Source organism: Salvelinus fontinalis, chromosome 2 (assembly GCF_029448725.1).
Source record: "Salvelinus fontinalis isolate EN_2023a chromosome 2, ASM2944872v1, whole genome shotgun sequence".
Classification (NCBI taxonomy): domain Eukaryota; kingdom Metazoa; phylum Chordata; class Actinopteri; order Salmoniformes; family Salmonidae; genus Salvelinus; species Salvelinus fontinalis.
Window position 1 is genome coordinate 42,850,576 of NC_074666.1, and position 20,063 is coordinate 42,870,638.

The 20,063-nt window shown below is 44.9% G+C and overlaps 1 protein-coding gene across 4 annotated transcripts in view; it reads right to left on the reverse strand.

The window, feature by feature from the left end:
* Positions 1-20,063, reverse strand: part of arhgap32b (Rho GTPase activating protein 32b) — a 220,560-nt gene that overhangs the window by 51,352 nt on the left and 149,145 nt on the right. For all 4 annotated transcript variants that reach the window (XM_055875737.1, XM_055875732.1, XM_055875728.1 and 1 more), the window contains 4 exons: positions 14,472-14,558; positions 7,842-7,979; positions 2,309-2,401; positions 1,745-1,867 (listed from right to left, as the gene is read on the reverse strand). In XM_055875737.1, the coding sequence (XP_055731712.1) occupies positions 1,745-1,867; positions 2,309-2,401; positions 7,842-7,979; positions 14,472-14,558 (441 nt within the window). The remainder of the gene's footprint in view (positions 1-1,744; positions 1,868-2,308; positions 2,402-7,841; positions 7,980-14,471; positions 14,559-20,063) is intronic.

Genomic DNA, 20,063 nt, shown 5'->3' on the forward strand with positions numbered 1-20,063 from the left:
ATGTAGTGTATGAAAAGAGAAATGGAGAAACAACACCCGAGGAACCACGGAATGTATTGAGGCGTCTATATAAAAGAGTAAATATTATGCAGATAACCTGTCGTGGCGTCCATACAGCAAAGAGAAACATTCTCATAAAATACATACGATTATTTATTACCGCGTAACAAACACATCCATTCATCCATGACATCTACGTGTATTCGGAAAGTATTCAGACCCCTTGACTTTTTCCACATTTTGTTATGTTACAGCCTTATTCTAAAATTGAATAAAAAAATAAATTCCCTCACCAATCTACACACAATACCCCATAATGTCAAGGCAAAATGTTTGCTAATTTATTTATTTTTAAATCCAGAAATAACGTATTTACATAAGTACTTAGACCCTTTGCTATCGGACTCGAAATTGAGCTCAGGTGCATCCTGTTTCCATTGATCATCCTTGAGATGTTTCTACAACTTGGAGTCCACCTGTGGTCAAATCAAAAATGATGGTACAACTACATAAGGTCCCACAGATGACAGGGCATGTCAGAGCAAAAACCAAGCCTGAGGTAAAAGGAATTGTCCGTAGAACTCCGACAGAATTGTGCGAAGGCACAGATCTGGGGAAGAGTACCAAAAAATGTATGCAGCATTGAAGGTCCACAAGACCACAAGACATCATTCTTAAATTGAAGAAGTTTGAAATCACCAAGACTATTCCTAGAGCTGACTGCATGGCCAAACTGAGCAATCAGGTGAGAAGGCCTTGGTCAGAGAGGTTACCAAGAACCAGATGGTCACTCTGACAGAGCTCCAGAGATCCTCTGTGGAGATGGTAGAACCTTCCAGAAGGACAACAATCTCTGCAGCACCCCACCAATCAGGCCTTTATGCTAGAGTGGCCAGACGGAGGCCACTCCTCAGTAAAAGGCACATGACAGAGCACCTACAGGGCTAAGACCATGAGAAACAAGATTTTCTGGTCTGATAAAAACAAGATTTAACTTTTTGGCCTGAATTCCAAGCGTCACGTCTGGAGGAAACCTGGCACCATTCCTACGGTGAAGCATGGTGGTGGCAGCGTCATGCTGTGGGGAAGTGTTTCAGTGGCAGGGACTGGGAGACTAGTCAGGATCGAGGGGAAGTTGAATGGAGCAAAGTAGAGAGAGATCCTTGATGAAACTGGTGCGAAGGTTCACCTTCCAACAGGAAAACGACCCAAAGCACACAGCCAAGACAATGCAGGAGTGGCTTCGGGACAAGTCTCTGAATCTCCTTGAGTGGCCCAACCAGAGCCCGGACTTGAACCCGATCGAACATCTCTGGAGAGACCTGAAAATAGCTGTGCAGCAACGCTCCCCATCCAACCTGACAGAGCTCGAGAGGATCTGCAGAGAAGAATGGAAGAAACTCCCCGAATACAGGTGTGCCAAGCTTGTAGCATCATACCCAATAAGACTCAAAGCATTAAAACCACTTCCAAAGTGCTTCAACAAAATACTGAGTAAAGGGTCTGAATACTTAAGTAAATACGATATATATATATATTTTTTATAGATTTGCAAACATTTCTACAAACCTGTTTTTGCTTTGTCATTATGTGTGTAAATTGATGGGGAATAAGGCTGTAATGTAACAAAATGTGGAAAAAGTCAAGGGGTCTAAATACTTTCCGTAATGTACTGTATGTCCGTGTGAGTGTGTGTGCATGCATGTGCAAATGTGTTTAAATATGTGTCAACTCTCCGTGTCACCTCGAAGGAGAGCTCGTCGGCGGCCTGGGCGATGTAGCGTTTGATGACATGGGCGGCGGCGATGGCGGGCACGTTGATGGAGGACTCCTCGTGGACCAGTAAGTGGTTGCCTTTGTTATCAACCTGGAAAACACACACACACAGTCAAGGTAGTGTCATATTTACTGTCTGTCAATGTAGACAGGTTACACTGGGTTGGTGAGTTACGATTATAGTGTGTGTAAGGCACTGCATCTCAGTGCAAGAGGCATCACTACAGTCCCTGGTTCGAATCCAGGCTGTATCACATCCGGCTGTGATTGGGAGTCCCATAGGGAGGCGCACAATTGGCCCAGCGTGGGGTAGGCCGTCATTGTAAATAAGAATTTGTTCTGAACGAACTTGCCTAGTTAAATAAAGGATTAATTATACATATATATATATAAATAAGTGAGTAAGGAAAGAAGAGCAGTAAGCAGATGTATTCAAGAGAGAGAAAATGGAAAACTGTTTTATGTGTGTGGTGTATTAGTGTAGAGTGGGAGACTGATAGACAGACAGACATAAACCCAGACAGAAGCTCACCTCCATCCATGTGAGGGCAGGCCCACAGTTGATCTTGTTGTCAGCGATAGCTGTGAGGCGGGAGAGGTAAGCCATCAGCATCTGGGAAACTGCCTGTGAGAGGAAACCAGAAACAGACCATGTGTAAAACACCTATATATAACCACACAAAACCCTTCTGTCACTGTAGTTCCACAGAGTGGTGTCGATTGACCTACACCTATAGGTAGTGTATAAGAATCCTGTGTGGCCACTTTGCGTGGTCTTTACAACTGATCCAGAGACAGCGTGGTTGTTGTGTACATGATGGGTGAGGCTGGCATTAGGCTATACTTGCTAAGTAGAGCAGATCCTAAATCAGATAGTGGCCTCCTAACTGGATATACACAAACAAACTAAATAACAAAAGGTTATACTTTAAGCGGAATTATCCCCAGTATTGTCATGGCCGTCAGGCTGGCAGACTCTTCAGGGAAATATATCCAATCAAGAGGCCATTAACGAAAGAAATCAACTCTGGTCGCGTATCTGCCTACCACCAAGGGAGTATACAGTTTCAATTTAACTCAACCCAATGAGGCTGCTAAGTGTGTTTACATCTGCACCCAATCAAAAACAAGAAGCACTCTCGTTTTTAAGCAGGGCAAATGATTTTCAGGGGACCCATGGTAATACAGTTGATGTCAGCGGAACACAAACATTTGTTTTGTGCGATGCCTTTTTTCGCTTGCACTACTAAAATATATACACACCTTAAATGCCATATGCAAAACTGAATTGCCCGTGGTCTGCCAATGACTACTCTACTCACAGTCCTACAAATTTGTTTCAGTGTGAGGCGGCAGTCAGAGAAATGGCTTTTAGTCTGTGTGCTTCACAAGCTAGTTGTCATTGAGGGGCGGCTGTTTTAAGGATTTACTGTAATTGTGTGTTCCTTTCACCAAGGTTATGTACTACGTCTGGACAGGAAGCAGTAAACACACAAAAGTGTGTGTGTGTGTGTGTGAGAGAGTGAGCGAGAGAGAGTAAGGAGAGAGGACGAGTCAAACCATTTGTGTTCGAGAACATTGGAAAGTGTGCGAGCTCAATGAGTGTGTCAGCACATCTAGTACTGTAGGAGGGTACCACAGTACTTTAGAGGCATAATGGACGCTCCAAAACACTCCAGCTGCTCTCAGGCAGGATAAACACGTTTCATTGAGCAGGAGCCAGAATGACATGATTGACTGAGCTCATCATGCAGTCGATCCTAATGATACTGAAATGAAGGTTGTTCTATATTTTTGAGGCCACTTCTTGAGTAATGCACAACAGAAGGCCAGGAGATTTGATAGGTTTGTGGCGGTCCTTCATGTTCCATATTCTATAAAAGGCTAGGACAATAGAAGAATAGAGAGACAGTGTGAAAACATTATGTGAGTGAGATACAGTGTCTCTGTCATCATCAAAAGACGTCGTTAGATCAAGTTAAAGAATCTCAAGAGGGACTACCGTCTGTGATGATAACAGAGAGAACTGAATTGAGAGAGCGAGAGAGATAGAAGGGAACAATAGAGACAAGAAAAAAAATGGCATGAGAGAGAGAAAGGGCAAAAGGAAAGAGTGACTGGTGAGCGCCTAGCAGAGGGAATCAAACACTCCACTGGAGGCCAATTAGAGGAGACAAAGAGGAGAGAGAGCGAGAGCGAGAGGTTAAATAAGGGAAGAGAAGAGAGAGGTTAAATAAGGGAAGAGAAGAGAGAGGTTAAATAAGGGAAGAGAAGAGAGAGGTTAAATAAGGGAAGAGAAGAGAGAGGTTAAATAAGGGAAGAGAAGAGAGAGGTTAAATAAGGGAAGAGAAGAGAGAGGTTAAATAAGGGAAGAGAAGAGAGAGGTTAAATACAGGAAGAGAAGAGAGATGTTAATAAGGGAAGAGAGAGGTTACACAAGGGAAGGGGAGAGAGAGGTTAAATAAGGGAAGACGAGAGAGAGGTTAAATAAGGGAGGAGGAGAGAGATGTTAAATAAGGGAAGAGGAGAGAGAGGTTAAATAAGGGAAGAGGAGAGAGAGGTTAAATAAGGGAAGAGGAGAGAGAGGTTAAATAAGGGAAGAGGAGAGAGGAAAAGTTAGAGGACAGGAGAGGTTAGAGAACTGAGCCCAAAGAGAGGCGAGGCCTAACAGAGGTTAGAGGAAAGGAAAGAGGAGATGAGAAAGGAGAGGTGAGCTGATAGGAAAGCAGAGCAGAGGAAATGAGAAGTTAGGGGAGGACAGAAAAGGTTATAGAAGAGGAAGGGATAGAGAGAGAGATTATAGGAGAAGAGAAATTAGAGAAGGGAGAAGAGGTTAGAGAAGAGCGGTGGGCACGGGGCCAGACGTGGGGCTCTCTCATGACCCTCTCTCTTTCTCTCCGGGTGGTTCTAGGCCGCTGCCTGCCACATCGATTCCAGTACATGAGCTGGCACCGTGCGAACCCAATCAGGCCAGGGCCGACCAACACAACCACAGAGGCCGAGTGTTGTAGCCCAGAGGAAGGGGCCTAATGGGGCACAAGCCGACGACATGTAGATGACACTGCCACCTTAGCCCTGGTTTTAAAAGTACCACAGCCTCTGAGCCTTTGTTTTCTTTCCACAAGATGTGGCACCAACAGTACAACATAAATGTAAACTTGTATAACCAGATTAACCCCAACTTAACCCACAGCCAGGACAAATCTGGCCAAGAGGAACCGGTGAAGATATGTGGAAGATATATATGTGGAAGAAAATAAGATGTGTAAATGACAAAGCATGCCCGGGTAAAACAAAAAGGATGTTTGTTTTTTATTTGAGACTTCACTGTGGCACTAACTAGTCCAAACAATGGTTAATTGATCAGATCCGTCCAAATATTTCATGAAGGTCGTATGTCACCTTGAGGGAGCTCAATGAAGACGAAGCTGACAACATTTAAACGGATCTCAGGATAAATCAAACATTTCCCTAAACAACCTTCATCCGTCAAACGTTGCAGGGAGGGAGAGTACGGAACGTTGAAGCCGACACCACTTTTTGCCTAAATGATAAAAACGGGTTGGCCTAAGACAAAAAGAAAGCCCCAGACTTTCAAGAAATGAAACGAGTGCCAACAGTGTTCCAATAATAAGCACTTGATTTGGAGGGTAAGTAGGCTTCTGTATAGAGGGTTTGCTTTGCAGAGCAGCAGAGAAGGAAGGCCATGCACGGTCTGGTCTGGGCTATAATAAGCAAGGGTGGGTAAGGAAAGCTTTTCTCTGATGACATGGATGCTTTCCTTGTTGTGCTGCAGTTGTTGGTTACTGTTGGTGATGAATACCCTGGCGCTTCCCACAAGACTTGTCCTATTCAGCGCACTAATCCAAGAGTGAGCCTTCCCCTGTGTGTGCCAGACAGTGTGTAGGCGCCCTCCAAATGGCACCCTAGTCCTCATACAGTGCACTACTTTTGACCAGGGCTCTGATTAAAAGTGTCGCACTATGTAGGGAATATGGTACCATTTGCGCCGCCGCCAGTGTCTCTCCTTAGTCCTCCTTCCTTGAGTGTCAACATGGCCAAGCAAACACAGACCAAAAGAGGGCCAAGGCTCTCCAGAAAGACAAAGACTAGAGAACACAGGGTAAAAACAAGAGTAAAGCCAAGCACAACATGGAGGCCTTAAAGGGACGGGGGGGACTGGCTGGCTAACGGAATCAATAGGGAGACGGATTAGTTGATTAGCAGTAAGTCTCCTGATTTCGCAGAATATTCGGACCAACTCTTTTCAGGTCTTAGACTTAATGAGTCATGGAAGACATTGTGTGAGCTAATGTCAACTCATTTCGACCAGGCAATTTAGAGCTCCATGTACTGGCCTACAGAACAGTGGCTATTGTGTATTGTAATGAGCATGCAATATGATGGTTAACATACTAGTTAGGCTAAGACTATCCAAATAACTGCAGTAGCTAGGTACCAAACTGAGGGAACGGCAAATCAGCCCCTCGACAATACTGTTAGTGATATTTAAATAGAAGCCAATTTTCCCGTACAACAATTCATCCTGTAAGAACCTCTGTCTTAAATGCCTGAAAGCTACAATCAAACAATGACAGCTTGAGCACGCAGCCTCCCGAAAAACTATTTGTAAAGCTGGGCTGCCTGAAATTACTAGACGCTCACTCTCCGCTATTATTTGTCCCAGCAGCCGCAGACACAGATTAAACTGAAAGGTCCGACATCATGTTCAACCAATCACGACTGAGGTAGGCCTATTTCCTCAGCCTTGTTTTGTGAAAACCCTAATAACCTGTTGTACCAGTCATGTTTAGTGCTGAACATTCCACTACTGAAGGACCCATGCTTTCATTGTGGGCGTAGTAATTTGACCTCCTGTGATTAGTCAACATGCCGCCCGGGCCTCCCAGTGTTTCCCATTACACTGGGGACTGGAGGACCTGCATCCCAAATGGCCCCCTTTATAGTGTACTACTTTTGAGAACGGCCAAAAGAGCTCTGGTCGAAAGTGGTGCACTATGAAGGGAATAGGGTGCCATTTGGGATGCAAACATAAAGTGGTGTGCCTAGTCAGCCTACCTTCGTGGGAGTCTCTATTTAGGAGGGAGAGAGAGTATCAGGGCCTTTTTCTCCCATGGACTGAAGGATCATAAAAGGTAGGCATTAACAGCCACTCCAAACTTCAAAGGACATCGGTTTAGTTGTGAAAATATGCCACAGTTCAAGTGGGCTTTCGCTGTGAAAACTACTGTAAAGAGTGAGTGTGTGTGCAAGAGGGAGGGGAAAGAGAGAGGGAGGGGAAAGAGAGAGGGAGGGGAAAGAGAGAGGGAGGGGAAAGAGAGAGGGAGGGGAAAGAGAGAAGGAGGGGAAAGAGAGGGAGGGGGGAAAGAGGGGAAAGAGAGGGAGGGGAAAGAGAGAGGGAGGGGAAAGAGAGGGAGGGGGGAAAGAGAGAGGGATGGGAAAGATAGGGAGGGGGGAAAGAGAGGGAGGGGGAAAGAGGGAGGGAGGGGAAAGAGGGAGGGGGGAAAGAGGGAGGGGAAAGGAGGGGGGGGGGTAGAGAGAGGGAGGGGAAAAGAGAGATGGGGGGTGTAAGAGAGCTAAAGCTCCAGTCACAGCTCAGCGGGGATGGAGAGGCTTTCTAAACACGTAAACACAGAGACTATACAGCTGGCTCCCTCTTAACACCAGGCCATTAGACACCATTAAAAACAGCACAATTGGACACTTTCACTCATTTAGGCCATGAATCAGCCTGCAACAAAGACCTAGGCAGGAGTTTGTAAAACAAGTAAAAACGGCATGGACATTGTACTGGTAATTCACTCCAGCAAGGAAACGGTCACAAAACTGTTCTGAAATGAGCTCTGTCTTTTGCCTCTGGTTTCTGTTTGAACCCTAAACCGTTATCATGTATAACCCTGAAGGGCATAATATTGCAGTCATAAGCTCTGAGGCGGCATTCAAAGTGGGAGACTGGAGACTGGGAGAGACCATCTGAATGGTGATATAGGGGTGTTGGGAGGGGAGGTCTAGCACATCGGCTGTACTGAGACCAGGCGTCTTACCTCGGCACGATCACTCAGACTGTCGAATCGAGGCAGCTCTGGCAGCTGCGAGAAGCGGCGGTCATATATGCAGAGGTGCAGGTGCTTATCCAGGACACGAAAATCTTCATAGCTGCGCTTCACAATCCAGTTCCGGCCCTGCAGAGAGAAAACAAGAGTCGGCCAGTGAGAAAGAGGGGAGAGAGAACATTTCAAAAGACAGGGGAGGTGCATAAGCCCTTGGCTGCTTTACTAGCCTGGTAACAGATACCCCTCACGCCCTAATTCAGAATCCACCGCTGAGACGGGGTGACAGGAGGGGAGCTTTATGCTTTTACTAGGGGGATCAGAGAGGGGGCAGGGCTCGACATTAACGCTGTCCGCTTGCCAGGGCAAGTAAAAATAAATAAAAAAAACAAAATAAATTGGACAGGCAGATTACATGGACAAATAAAAAATCGTGCAAAAATTACAATATCAAACAATTAGGCTACTCTAATCATTTGCCCAGTTATAGTTTTTGGTCATCAATGAAAATCCTGGAAAAGTCATGGTGTGTGCATTACCTGCGTGTGTTCCAGTGGGGGGGACGGGACGGGGGGGACGACATTTGCGCAGCAGGTAAAATAATGATATATAACAAACTACCTAGATAGCCAATTCAAAACATAGTGTAGTTCGTCTAGTTCTAACTAGTTAACTGTTTAGCATACATTAATGGCATTGTCATGTCCTAAAATAACTTTCCACCGGCACTCGTGTATAACCGCAAATGGCCAACACGCATACGGGCGCACAGTTGATGAAATCAATGCTGCATACTCTGGATGTAAAACAATCTCTCAAGCGCTCAAAATTGACTCGGATTCTCCTCTATTCAACACCGGCCATGTCATTTGACAGAGTACATTTTTTCCCCTAATTGATAAGTAACTCCTATGCTGTCAAGATCTCTCATGAACACTGAACATTAGTTTAACCTTACAAATAGATAAACATCTTAAGTTAACTACCTTGCACACCGTAGCCGTTTGATCGCTGGTTCATTGAATGAGGGAATTATTTTATAAAGTCATAAAAAGTATTTGGCTATAATTGTAATGTTGCAGAGTGGCCAACCCTCCTCCTGGAGAGTCCAGGAGAGCTACTGGGCATGCAGGCTTTTGCTCCAGCCCAACTCTAACAACATATTGTAAAGAAATGATCAGCTGCTCAAATCAAATTGTATTGCATCCATACATATGTTAATCTGATATTATTGCGGTGTAGCGAAAAGCTTGTTTTTCTAGCTACAAAAGTGCAGTAATATCTAATAATACACACAAATCTAAAGGTAAAATAAAGGAATAAGAAATATAGAAATACTAGGACGCGCAATGTCGGAGTCTGGAGTATAAATATATATGTGATGGGATGTATAGATATTATGGACAGTATGTGGATAGAAAATATAGTATAATTGAAGAATACGTGGATAGAATAGTATACTGTACAGCAAAAGTTAAATAGGATGGCCTTGACTATAGTACATATGAAATCAGTAAAACAGTACATAAACATGATTAAAATGATCAGTGTTCCATTATTAAAGTGACCAGTGTTCCATGTCTATGTACATAGGGCAGCAGCATTTAAGGTGCAGGGATGAGTAACCGGGTGGTAGCCAGCTAGTAAGTGACTATGTTCAGGGCAGGGTACTGGGTGGAGGCCGGCTAGTGATGGCTATTTAACAGTCTGATGGCCTTGAGATAGAAGCTGTTTTTCAGTCTCTCGATCCCAGCTTTGCTGCACCAACCTCACCTTCTGGATTATAGCGGAGTGAACAGGCCGTGGCTCAGGTCCTTGATGTTCTTCTTGTCCTTCTTTTGGCACCGGGTGCTCTCAATGGTGCATCTGTAAAGGTTTGTGAGGGTCTTAGGGGCCAAGCCAGCTTCCTGAGGTTGAAGAGGCGCTGTTGCTCCTACTATACCACACTATGTGGGTGGATCATTTCAGATTGTCAGTGATGTGTAGACTAAGGAACTTGAAGCTTTTCACCTTCTCCACTGTGGCCCCGTCGATGTGAATGGAGCGTACTCCCTCTGCTGTCTCCTGAAGTCCACGATCAGTTCCTTCGTTTTGTTGACGTTGAGTGAGAGGTTATTTTCTTGTCACAACTTCGCCAGGGCCCTCACCTCTTCCCTGTAAGCGGTCTTGTATGGTGTTGGTGTTGAAGGCTGAGCTGTAGTCAATGAACAGCAATCTTACATAGGTATTCATCTTGTCCAGATGGGATAGGGCAGTGTGCAGTACCATGGGGATGGCATAATCAGTGGATCTATTGGGGCGGTATGCAAATTGCAGTGGGTCTAGGGTGTCAGGTAAGGTAAAGGTGATATGATCCTTAACTAGTCTCTCAAAGCACTTCATGATGACAAAAGTGAGTGCTACGGGGCGTTAGTCATTTTGTTCAGTTACCTTCACTTTCTTGGGTACAGAAACAATAGTAGACATCTTGAAGCAAGTGGGGACAGCAAACTGGGATAGGGGGAGATTGAATATGTCCGTAAACATTCCAACCAGCTGGTCTGCGCATGTTCCGAGGATGCGGCTAGGGATGCTGGCAGCCTTGCAAGGATTAAAACTCTTAAAAACTTACTCACGATGGCCATGGAGAACAAGAGCTCACAGTCCTCGGGAGCGGCCGTGTCAGTGGCACTGTGTTATCCCCAAAGCAGGTAAAGAAGGTGTTTAGCTTGTCTGGGAGCAAGACGTCGATGTCTGCGACGGACGGTTTTCCCTATATAATCCGTAATTGTGTGGCGTCCCTGCCACATACATCATCTCTGAGCCATTGAATTGCGACTCCAATTTGTATCTGTACTGACGTTTTGCCTCTGTGGTTTCCTTATAGAGGGCATAACTGAACTGTTTGTATTCGTCACCTTGCTGTAGTTAAATGTGGTGGTTCGCACTTTTAGTTTTGCACGAATGCTGCCATCTATCCACAGTTTTTGGTTTGGATAGGTTTTAATTGTCACAGTGGGAACAACATCCCTTATACACTCCCTAATGAACTCAGTCACAGTGTCAGTGTATACGTAAATGTTATTCTCAGAGGCAACCTGGAACATTTTCCAGTCCGTGTGATCAAAACAATCTTGAAGCATCAATTTATGATTGGTCAGACCAATGTTGAATAGACATTAGCATGTGCAATTCCTGTTAGAGTTTCTGCCTATAGGAAGGGAGAAGCAAAATGGAGTCGTGATCTGATTTTGCCGAAGGGAGGGCGGGGGGGAGCGCTTTGTATCTCCCTTCCATCCCGGAAGGGAGAGTAACAATGGTCGAGAGTTTTTGGAGCGCGAGTACTACAGGCGATGTGTTGATAGAACTTCGGTAGCGTTTTGCTTTATTAAAGTCCCAAGCGATAATAAATGCGGCCTCAGGATACGCTGTTTCCAGTTTGCACAAGGTCCAGTGCAGTTCCTTGAGAGCTGTCGTGGTATCGGCTTGAGGGGGAATATACATGCCTGTGATGATAATAGATCGGCTTATCAAGATCCAGTTGTGTTTGAGCAGGGTTGGATAAAAAGCCTGATAGGGTGACTCCCCACAGAACACTCCACTGGGGGACAGGGACCAGCCATTTGTATGGTTGTGGTTTGGTTGTAGTTGCCCCAAGCAGAGCCCCAGTCTGCCAATGTGAGGCAGTGCTAAAAAACAGACGAAGGGATGGTGGATAGATGGATGGATGGATGAGGGATTGGAGAGGGGGATGCATCTAAATGGCTGGGATTATTAAGAGGGGTAAAAATCTGGTGGAATTAAGAGAGGTGGACATTATATCCTTCAATTTCAACAGGGGGGCCCATTTTAAGCTGAAAGAGGGATCTCCCTCAATGGATGATATACCCTGAATCTACTACAGAACATTGAGTGAAAAATAAAATATTTTATAATATTGGATGTACTGCTATTAATCAAACCAGAAACATATGAGGTGGGGTAATCACTTGTTTTATTAGTATTGTGAGTAAATCCAACAGGCACCATGCCACACAGAATGGAACAGCTCCTAAAATGTTGCCATTGAAGCTCACTGAACTCACACTTTAACTGTGCTGGCCTGGAAAGCTACGTTTGGAATCCATTTATGAAGTCATCAATTCGACGAGGCTATTTTGGGAGTACAACACAAGAACTCGATAATTCACACAGATCCATATGTTAACTCTTAACAGACATTACATCTTTGGGGGGGGATACATCGGGGCCGGCTGGCGATTGACAAAGCCATCCAGGGCTTTTTGAAATCTAAATGAAAGGGTGCTGAGTTGTGATGTGAGCCTCGGGCAACGTCAACATGGGGTACAGGGTGCCATTTGGGACAGGCCCTTGGTCAGCACCGGGAACAGGTTATTTTAGGATTTATCCTGGGGATAATGTAGCTCATGGGCTGAGAAAGGGGTCATAACTTAATTGTGGGGAGCAAAGGAGGAGAAGGAAGAGTGGAAATGGAGAAAGGTTGAGGATGGTGGTGGTGGCAGTTGGGGTTAATACTTCTGAAAGCTCTGCCAGATCAGAGTACTGTGTATCCTGTCTTCCAGCAGGCTCTGGAAGACAAGCTTCCAACAGTCCCCCGTTATGGGCTGACAAATAATTATCTATAACTCTATTAGCCATAGCCCCTTCCAGGTTGGCAAAAAAAAGGCAACATTTCAAGGACCTACTGAATTTCAAGCAGAAGGTGGACACACTGCAAGCTTATCAAAATGCAGAATCATTCCCAGTTATAGCCCATTTAGCAGGCCATGTGCTTTATCTCCGATTGCCAGTCTTGTCCCCCCTTTTCTCTTCTTGCTCCCTGGTCCAATGCCCACGTTCCCAGTGTGTGGTAACTATCCCTCATCCAGGCAGTCTTCCCGATGGCTGGCTTAAAGCCTCCGGCCACCTTCATCTCTGAAAGGACAACACAAACCTGACAAAGCTGCATTTCTGTGGGTCACCCCTTTACACATCTCTCCAGTCCTGTCCTATCCTCCCACCCTTTATTTTCTTTCTTTTGTTCTCCAGAAGGTTAAGTCAAAGGTATGTGCTCCCAACATGGAATTGGTCCATTTCCCTGCACTTACCATCACCATGCACTTACCATCATCTATACCAAATAAATAAAATGGTGGAATATGCTTCAGAAGCCGTACGCAGATGACAAAACCAGTGGTATAAGTGCAAACCAAATTAACTTTGCCCTCAGCTCATCATCGCATTCAAAGCTACTCCTGTCTTCCTATTTTCCATTGAGTTGCTTCACCATTTGTTTTTCGATTCACAAGAGTGATTGCAAACCTCAAAACCCCAGTTCCAGAACGAGGGAGAAAAAAACAAACTTGGTTGCTTTGACCCAGAAAGATCCCTCTGAACTGGGGCCAGGGCTGGAGTGACTGGGACTGCAAAGCATCGACCAGCCCCACTGATCCTAGTGCAGCCATAAGGGAATAACCGAGAGGGAATCAGGACTGTAGAAGTATTTTTGTAGGGCTCCGTAGAGTACTTGGTGTGCTACAGTAGCTTGTCTCACTTTCAGAAACTGGGACTTCCAGTCAGTTCCTTTGTTTGTCTGTTCCCTTACTAGTCTGTGGAACTAAAGCGATCTATCCTGCAGGCTGGATTCTTTCTCCTCCGCTCTTTCTCCTCCGCTCTGTACTAAGAGGGTGGCTCTGGGCCAATTGTTCACCCTCCTATCCCCCCTTTTTTATGGAACAGTGCAGCAGTTTCAGCTCCCCTTTCCAACACCAAGCCAAGGAAAGATGGAATTTCCAAGGACAGAGCCACCCGTTTTCCGTGGCATTGCCAAGGTCATGCAAATGGAATACGATCTAGAGGAAAAATGTGTGAAACCTGAATCGAGTGAGTCAGTGGAAGGGGTTAGACCGGAGCTACTGGGTTGTGTGGGACCTGTGCGCAATTGTGGGTACTGGAAGGCACATGTGAGCTTAAGAAAATGGAATTCAGTAAAATGGTAGAAAGGCATGTCTTCAGTGAACCTTTAACGAGGAAGTCCCTAGAGATGTCCTACATATTACATTTAGGAGAAACACCCAAGTTATTAAACGTTTAAAAAATACATTTTGATCAATAGACGATGAAATTGGGCATGGGTTTTATTGAATTGCTTCGCTAGGTCTCTGATGAGAGGGAAATAATTGCCAAAAGAAGATCCGGATGGTATGCCAGACGTCTTTTTCAAGTTGTGTGTTTTGTTGCTTCTCAACACCTTGTGAACATCGTGGATAAGGCCAAACGGCAGAATTTCACTGTCACTCTCCTTTCCCACGAGACCCTTATCACCAATCTGACCTTTCTGTTGAGTCGTTTGGTTGTTCCAGCTTCACCGTTCGCGCAACTAAGATTCTTCAATCATGACCCAAAGTGTTTTCAGAAAAATGAAAAATAACCTAATCCCGTAACGTTACTAGCTAACAGAGGGGTGTGCTGGGTATGATTTACAGTATTGGACGTTCATCATTTGGTGTGTGACAAGATTCAAAAGACAGCAATTTTCCATGTGACTGTGCGTGGGTTTGCATGCAATTGTATATGAGAGAGCACTAATTGAGTGAGAATGACACTGCAGCATATCACAGCACCCGGGGGATTACTCTGTCATACCTGGCAGTAGATCTGGACCAAGTACTGCAGCTCTTTGGACTCAAAGCCATTCCGTGTCACTTCGCTCTGTTCATCCGCGAGTGAAAGCTGGAATTCAGAGAGGGAAAGGGGGGAGAGAGAGTGAGAGAGAAAGTATGAGACACATAGTGCTTCGTGTTTGGGGTTTTGGGTCGAATGGCATAAGGGCATGGATGTGGTCAGATGACAACAGATCATTTGGTTGAAACAACCCTTTAACCTTTGTCTAACCCCCCCCCCCCTTTCTTCCAAGCAAGAGCTAAGAGAGTCTCTCAGTAGAACCAAAACAAAATAAATATCATCCCTCACAACCCCTGACAGTTATACCGAGCCCGAGGCAAGTATTCACAAACCGTCTCAGTGTAGGAGTACTGATCCAGGATCAGTTATCCCTTTTGGATTATAGTGAATATGATTATACGGACAGTTGGGATCTGATCCTAGAACAGCACTCGTACTCTGAGATGCTTTGTGTAGAAAACAAAACCGAAAAATCACCCGCCCTCATCACTGAACAAATCACTTTGTCTTTGCGTCACACAAACCCAGCTCGGGTATCATCCCCGACAGAAGAAACCACTTTAACACTCAATTCCTAATCCCTTTGCTATGACTTCGCAAGCGGAAGAGAGAGAGAACCTCAAATGTAAACGTTACAAGTCCCTTCCCTTCCCAGATGAGCTAGCTAACAAAGAGAACATTGAAAGAGGAGCTGACAGAATAAAGCATGTAGGAAGGAGGGACAATCATAAGGTGGGATGATGAGACTGATTTGTCCCCCCCCCCCCTATCCCCCCCCCCGCTTGCCTGCCCACGTTCTTATGAAATATAAATGAGGACTGGAGCGTCCCACACAGCAGGTGAGCGTCTCTTCCATGTTACTCAGTAGACCATGGAGGAACTGATATCTTGGTCGAATTCAATAGTACATATCGTAGCAAAACGTGTTGTAATGAAAACGTAAACAAACAAACAATGGACAAATTCAGGTAGTCCCTCGACTCCCTCCGCATTTCGGACTGTTTGCTTCTGTTTGGTTCCTAATCTGATCTGGCTGTGAACACTGGACCTGACGAGCTTAGATGCAGAAGCCTACTTCACCAGTTATTCGCAACAGTTTGACGCTATAGGCCTATAGTGCCATACACTCACATTGTAGGCCTTTGTAAGATGGTTTTGTCGAATGCAGGGGGACATAGAATTGATTATAATTTCAGGGAGTCATTCATTTGATTGAGCCTATGACTTGTATGAAAACATTCTTTGCATAATTTATAGCTAAGGGGTTCCATTATAATGAATGACTCTCCGTTTTCCCTATAGAACCGGAAGTAGGAAACGAACGCCCATGTACTCCCTTTCTCAACATTAGGTATGTGGGACACCTTACAACACCGACAACATCTATTACCAAGCTAAGCATGCCAATTAGTGACCAACAAGCAATTTGCTATTGTCCTAGTTGAAGCTGCAAGCCTCTATCTCCCAATCAATCCCAGGTAAATTGCTTTACTTTAACACCATGTCACTATTGCAGAGACCATGTTTTACAATCCACCATTGATTGCAAGACTGTGCAGTGAATTGTATGGTTTGTGTGCTCCATTCATGCACAGACACAGACACACAGTACAACAGTCTCTGTGTTCACCCCCATCATTGCACACACATTATGGATACACACACACACATTAAAACTGAATGGCCCTCGCTGTCCTTTGTGCCTGAAGGGGTCTGCTGCGTATCTCACAAGCACCAGACCCCTTAAACCCCAACACACACACACACCTCCCCCACACGTCCCACCGCATATCTCTCCGCTTCCCATCCATCCCTGTGATTGACATATCAAAAAGGAATGAGCTGGGCATGCTGACTGGGGCAACACGTCCAAGCACTGACCTCAGCGGGGGAGGGGGGGAACAAATGATCATGTGTACACAGTCAAAGACACAAACAGGGTTAAGTGGGGTCTTGTTTGTGTGGCAAAACAAACTTAAACCCTTGTGATTCTCTCGTTGTTATGAGTGGTCGACCCTCAGCAGCCGCAGAAGACAGCTCAGCTTTTAACCTATACTACAAATGTAGTTTGAGGAGTTAGTCAGTTAACTTTGGTCAACTCTGAGTTTAACTCGGGATAACCGGTACCACGAAAGTGGCTCACCTTTTAGCCAGGTACATTTCTATGGCAACTAATCCTTCAGGAATGCTAACTGAAGCTGGCTAGCTTTAGACATGCCCGAGTTGATCTAGCGTGCTTCGTAGTATACCCCTCAGGAAAGCATCAAGGTTGTCAATACACTGATCTAGAAACAGTGGGACTGGGGCAGGATCACACCCAACATGGAACACAACAGAACACTGATCAGTAGTAAGCTGCCTTCACCATCCACAGCAGAGACTGTACAAATTATATATTGGCTAAACAGCAGTGCTTTGTATGAATCTGGGGCTGTTACATGGCTTAATTTGTCCATGAATGTGTGTGTGCTAATGCTTGTATAAAAAATAAATAAAGTTGTCACATAGGTGCAGTGAAATGTGTTGTTTTAGAGCACAGGTGTCAAACTCATTCCATGGAGGGCCGAGTGTCTGCGGGTTTTCGCTCCACCCTTGTACTTGATTGATGAATTAACATCACTAATTAGTTAGGAACTCCCCACACCTGGTTGTCTAGGGCTTTATTGAAAGGAAAGACCAAAAACCTGCAGACACAAGGCCCTCCGTGGAATGAGTTTGACACCCCTGTTTTAGAGGGTCAGCCATAGTTGTACGGTGACAGAGATACTATACCATAGTAGTAACACAGTTAATAGTACGCCGGTAAATGGTTTAATTTACCCTTGAATGTGTGCGCTTGTATTACAAACATTTATTTTAAAAAACAAGAAAATGTTTAGTCACATACACCAGATAGGTGCAGTGAAATGTGTTGTTTTACAGCGTCCTAGTAGTACAGCGCCCCTGGAAGAAATGAGGGTTAAATGCCTTGCTCAGGTACTCACGGTACTACTACAACACTCTAACCGCTAGGCTACCTGCCGCTCCTATCCTCGTGGGTACCAGAAATCCCCAAGTCCCCAGAAGGATATTAAAACAAGAACTTCTCCCAGGACTCCCGGGTGGCACAGCGGTCTAAGGCACTGCATCTCAGTGCTGGAGGCGTCACTACAGACCCTGGTTTAATCCCGGGCTGTTTCACAGCCGGCCGTGATCGGGAGTCCCATAGGACGGCGCACAATTGGCCCAGCGTCGTCCGGGTTAGGGGAGGGTTTGGCCGTCATTGTAAAATAAGAATTTGTTCTTAAATGACTTGACTAGTTAAATTAAGTAAAAAAAAAAAAAAAAAATGCTTTAGGTTAAGGGTTAGGGGTTAATTTTGGGGTTACTAGTTCAGGTTAAGGTTTAGGGAAAATAGGATTTTGAATGGAAATCAATTTCAGGTCCCCACAAGGATAGTAAAACATATGCTGTGTGTGTGTGTGCGCGTGTGACCAGGTTCAATATGTCAACACTGTTAGCCTGTCAACACTGTTAGCCACCGTTCTGCACTTCAGACAGACACTTAAATGAAAGTCCTCTAAGTTGGACACACTAGTCAGGGACTCTAATCATAGGATAATTACATGCCTCTGTGAAACGGTCCATTTCAGAGTGCATGGACGGAGTCGTCCTTGAAAAATGGCAGAAATCAACAGTACCATGCTCCAAACACATCTAGGGCCTCATTTTGAAAAGCTTCCTTGGTGTCCTTGGTGGTGTTCTTGGCATTAGCCTCGAAGTCTTCCCGAGTACTTGGAATTGTTGAACTAGAGAAGTAGCATCCTGTCATTTTCACCTACTATTTAAACATCTAATCTCCCATCTTTTGAGCCAGCGGGTTTACTGTGTTACAAAAAATAGGCCAGGCTACGTGTGGAACGCAAAATAGCAGGCTTGGTTTAAGTGCCATTGTAACTCTAGAAGGCTTGGCACGGCCTACTATTTGCAGCGACGACTTTTTCGCTTCCTCCCTCTTCTTCTGTTCTGTGTTTTCACTTTTGTTAGCTACCACTCCTCATATAAACCCTCTCCTCTATTTCATCTTCAGTGTTATGTTTGCTCAAATAGTTATACAGACAGAGAACTTTGAGGAGGAAGGAGTTTGTTCTTTAAGCGCTTAGAAAGTGTGCTGAACAAACAATGTTAAGGGACACGAGAGAGCGAGACAGAGCAAGCGAGAGAGAGCCTGCGCTCGGAACAGGGGAACAACTAGTCCCATATACCAACAGCGGGGCTTTTCTCAGCGCAGGGCAGTAGCAATGAAAACAAACGCCTCATGCAATCCCAAAGAGGCCAACATTTGTGTCGACCGAAAAATACTTTCCCTATTACGGAAGTAGGGTGTTAAAGCGGCAATCAGCAGTTGAAACAATAAAGCACTCCCCGCGCCTGTTTTGGTAAAAAGCTGAAGAAAGTTTCAAGTTATAAAGTCACATGAACAAGTACAGTGAAATGCCTTTCTTGCAAGCTCTAACCCCAACAACGCAGTAATCAATATCAATGTAATACTAAAAATAACGTAAAACAAAAACACACAATATATACAAATAAGAACACAAAAGTAAGTAAGCATACTATATACAGGGTCAGTTCCAGTACCATAGATACAATGTGCAGGAATACTGGATAGATAAAGGTAGATATGTATAGGGGTAAGGTGACTAGGCATCAGGATATATGAGAGTAGCAGCAGCGTATATGATGATTGTATGTGAGTGTGTAAAGTCAGTATAAATGTATGTGCATATTATTTGTGTGAGCAAATGGAGTGTGTGTGTGTGTGTGTGTGTGTGTGTGTCTGTGTGTGTGTGTGTGTGTTGGAGTATCAGTGTGCATAGTGTGTAAGGCTCTCAGAGTGTGCATAGAGACAGTGCAACAATAAGAATAAAATACAAAGGTCAACTCAGATAGTCCATGTATCCATTTTGTTAGCTATTTAGCAGTTTTATGGTACAGGGATAGAAGCTGTTCAGGAGCCTGTTGCTGTCAGACTTGATGCATTGGTCCCGCATGCCGTCCGGAAGCAAAGAAAACAGTCTATGGCTCGGGTGGTTGGAGTCTAACGATTTTTTCGGGGCAAAGCATATACTGTGGGGCCCTGTGTTAAGGGTCAGCATGGGAGTTGATGTTGCCTACCCTCACCATCTGGGGTCGACAAGTCAGGAAGTCCAGGATCCAGTGGCAGAGGGAGGTGTTCAGTCCCAGGGTCTTAAGCTTGGTGGCGAGCTTGGAGGGGACAATGGTGTTGAACACTGAGCTGTAGTCAATGAACAGCATTCTCACATAGGTATTCCTCTTATCTAGTGGGTGAGGGCAGTGTGGAGTGCAATTGAGATTGCGTTTTCTGTTGGGGCTGTATGCAAATTGGAGTGGGTCTAGGGTGTCTGGGATGATTGAGCTGCCATAACCAGCCTCTCAAAGCACTTCATGATTACAGATGTGAGAGCTACTGGGCGGTAGTCATTGTGGCATGAAGCCTTAGAGTTTTAATGAACAGGAATGATGGTGGTCATCTTAAAACATGTGGCAGTT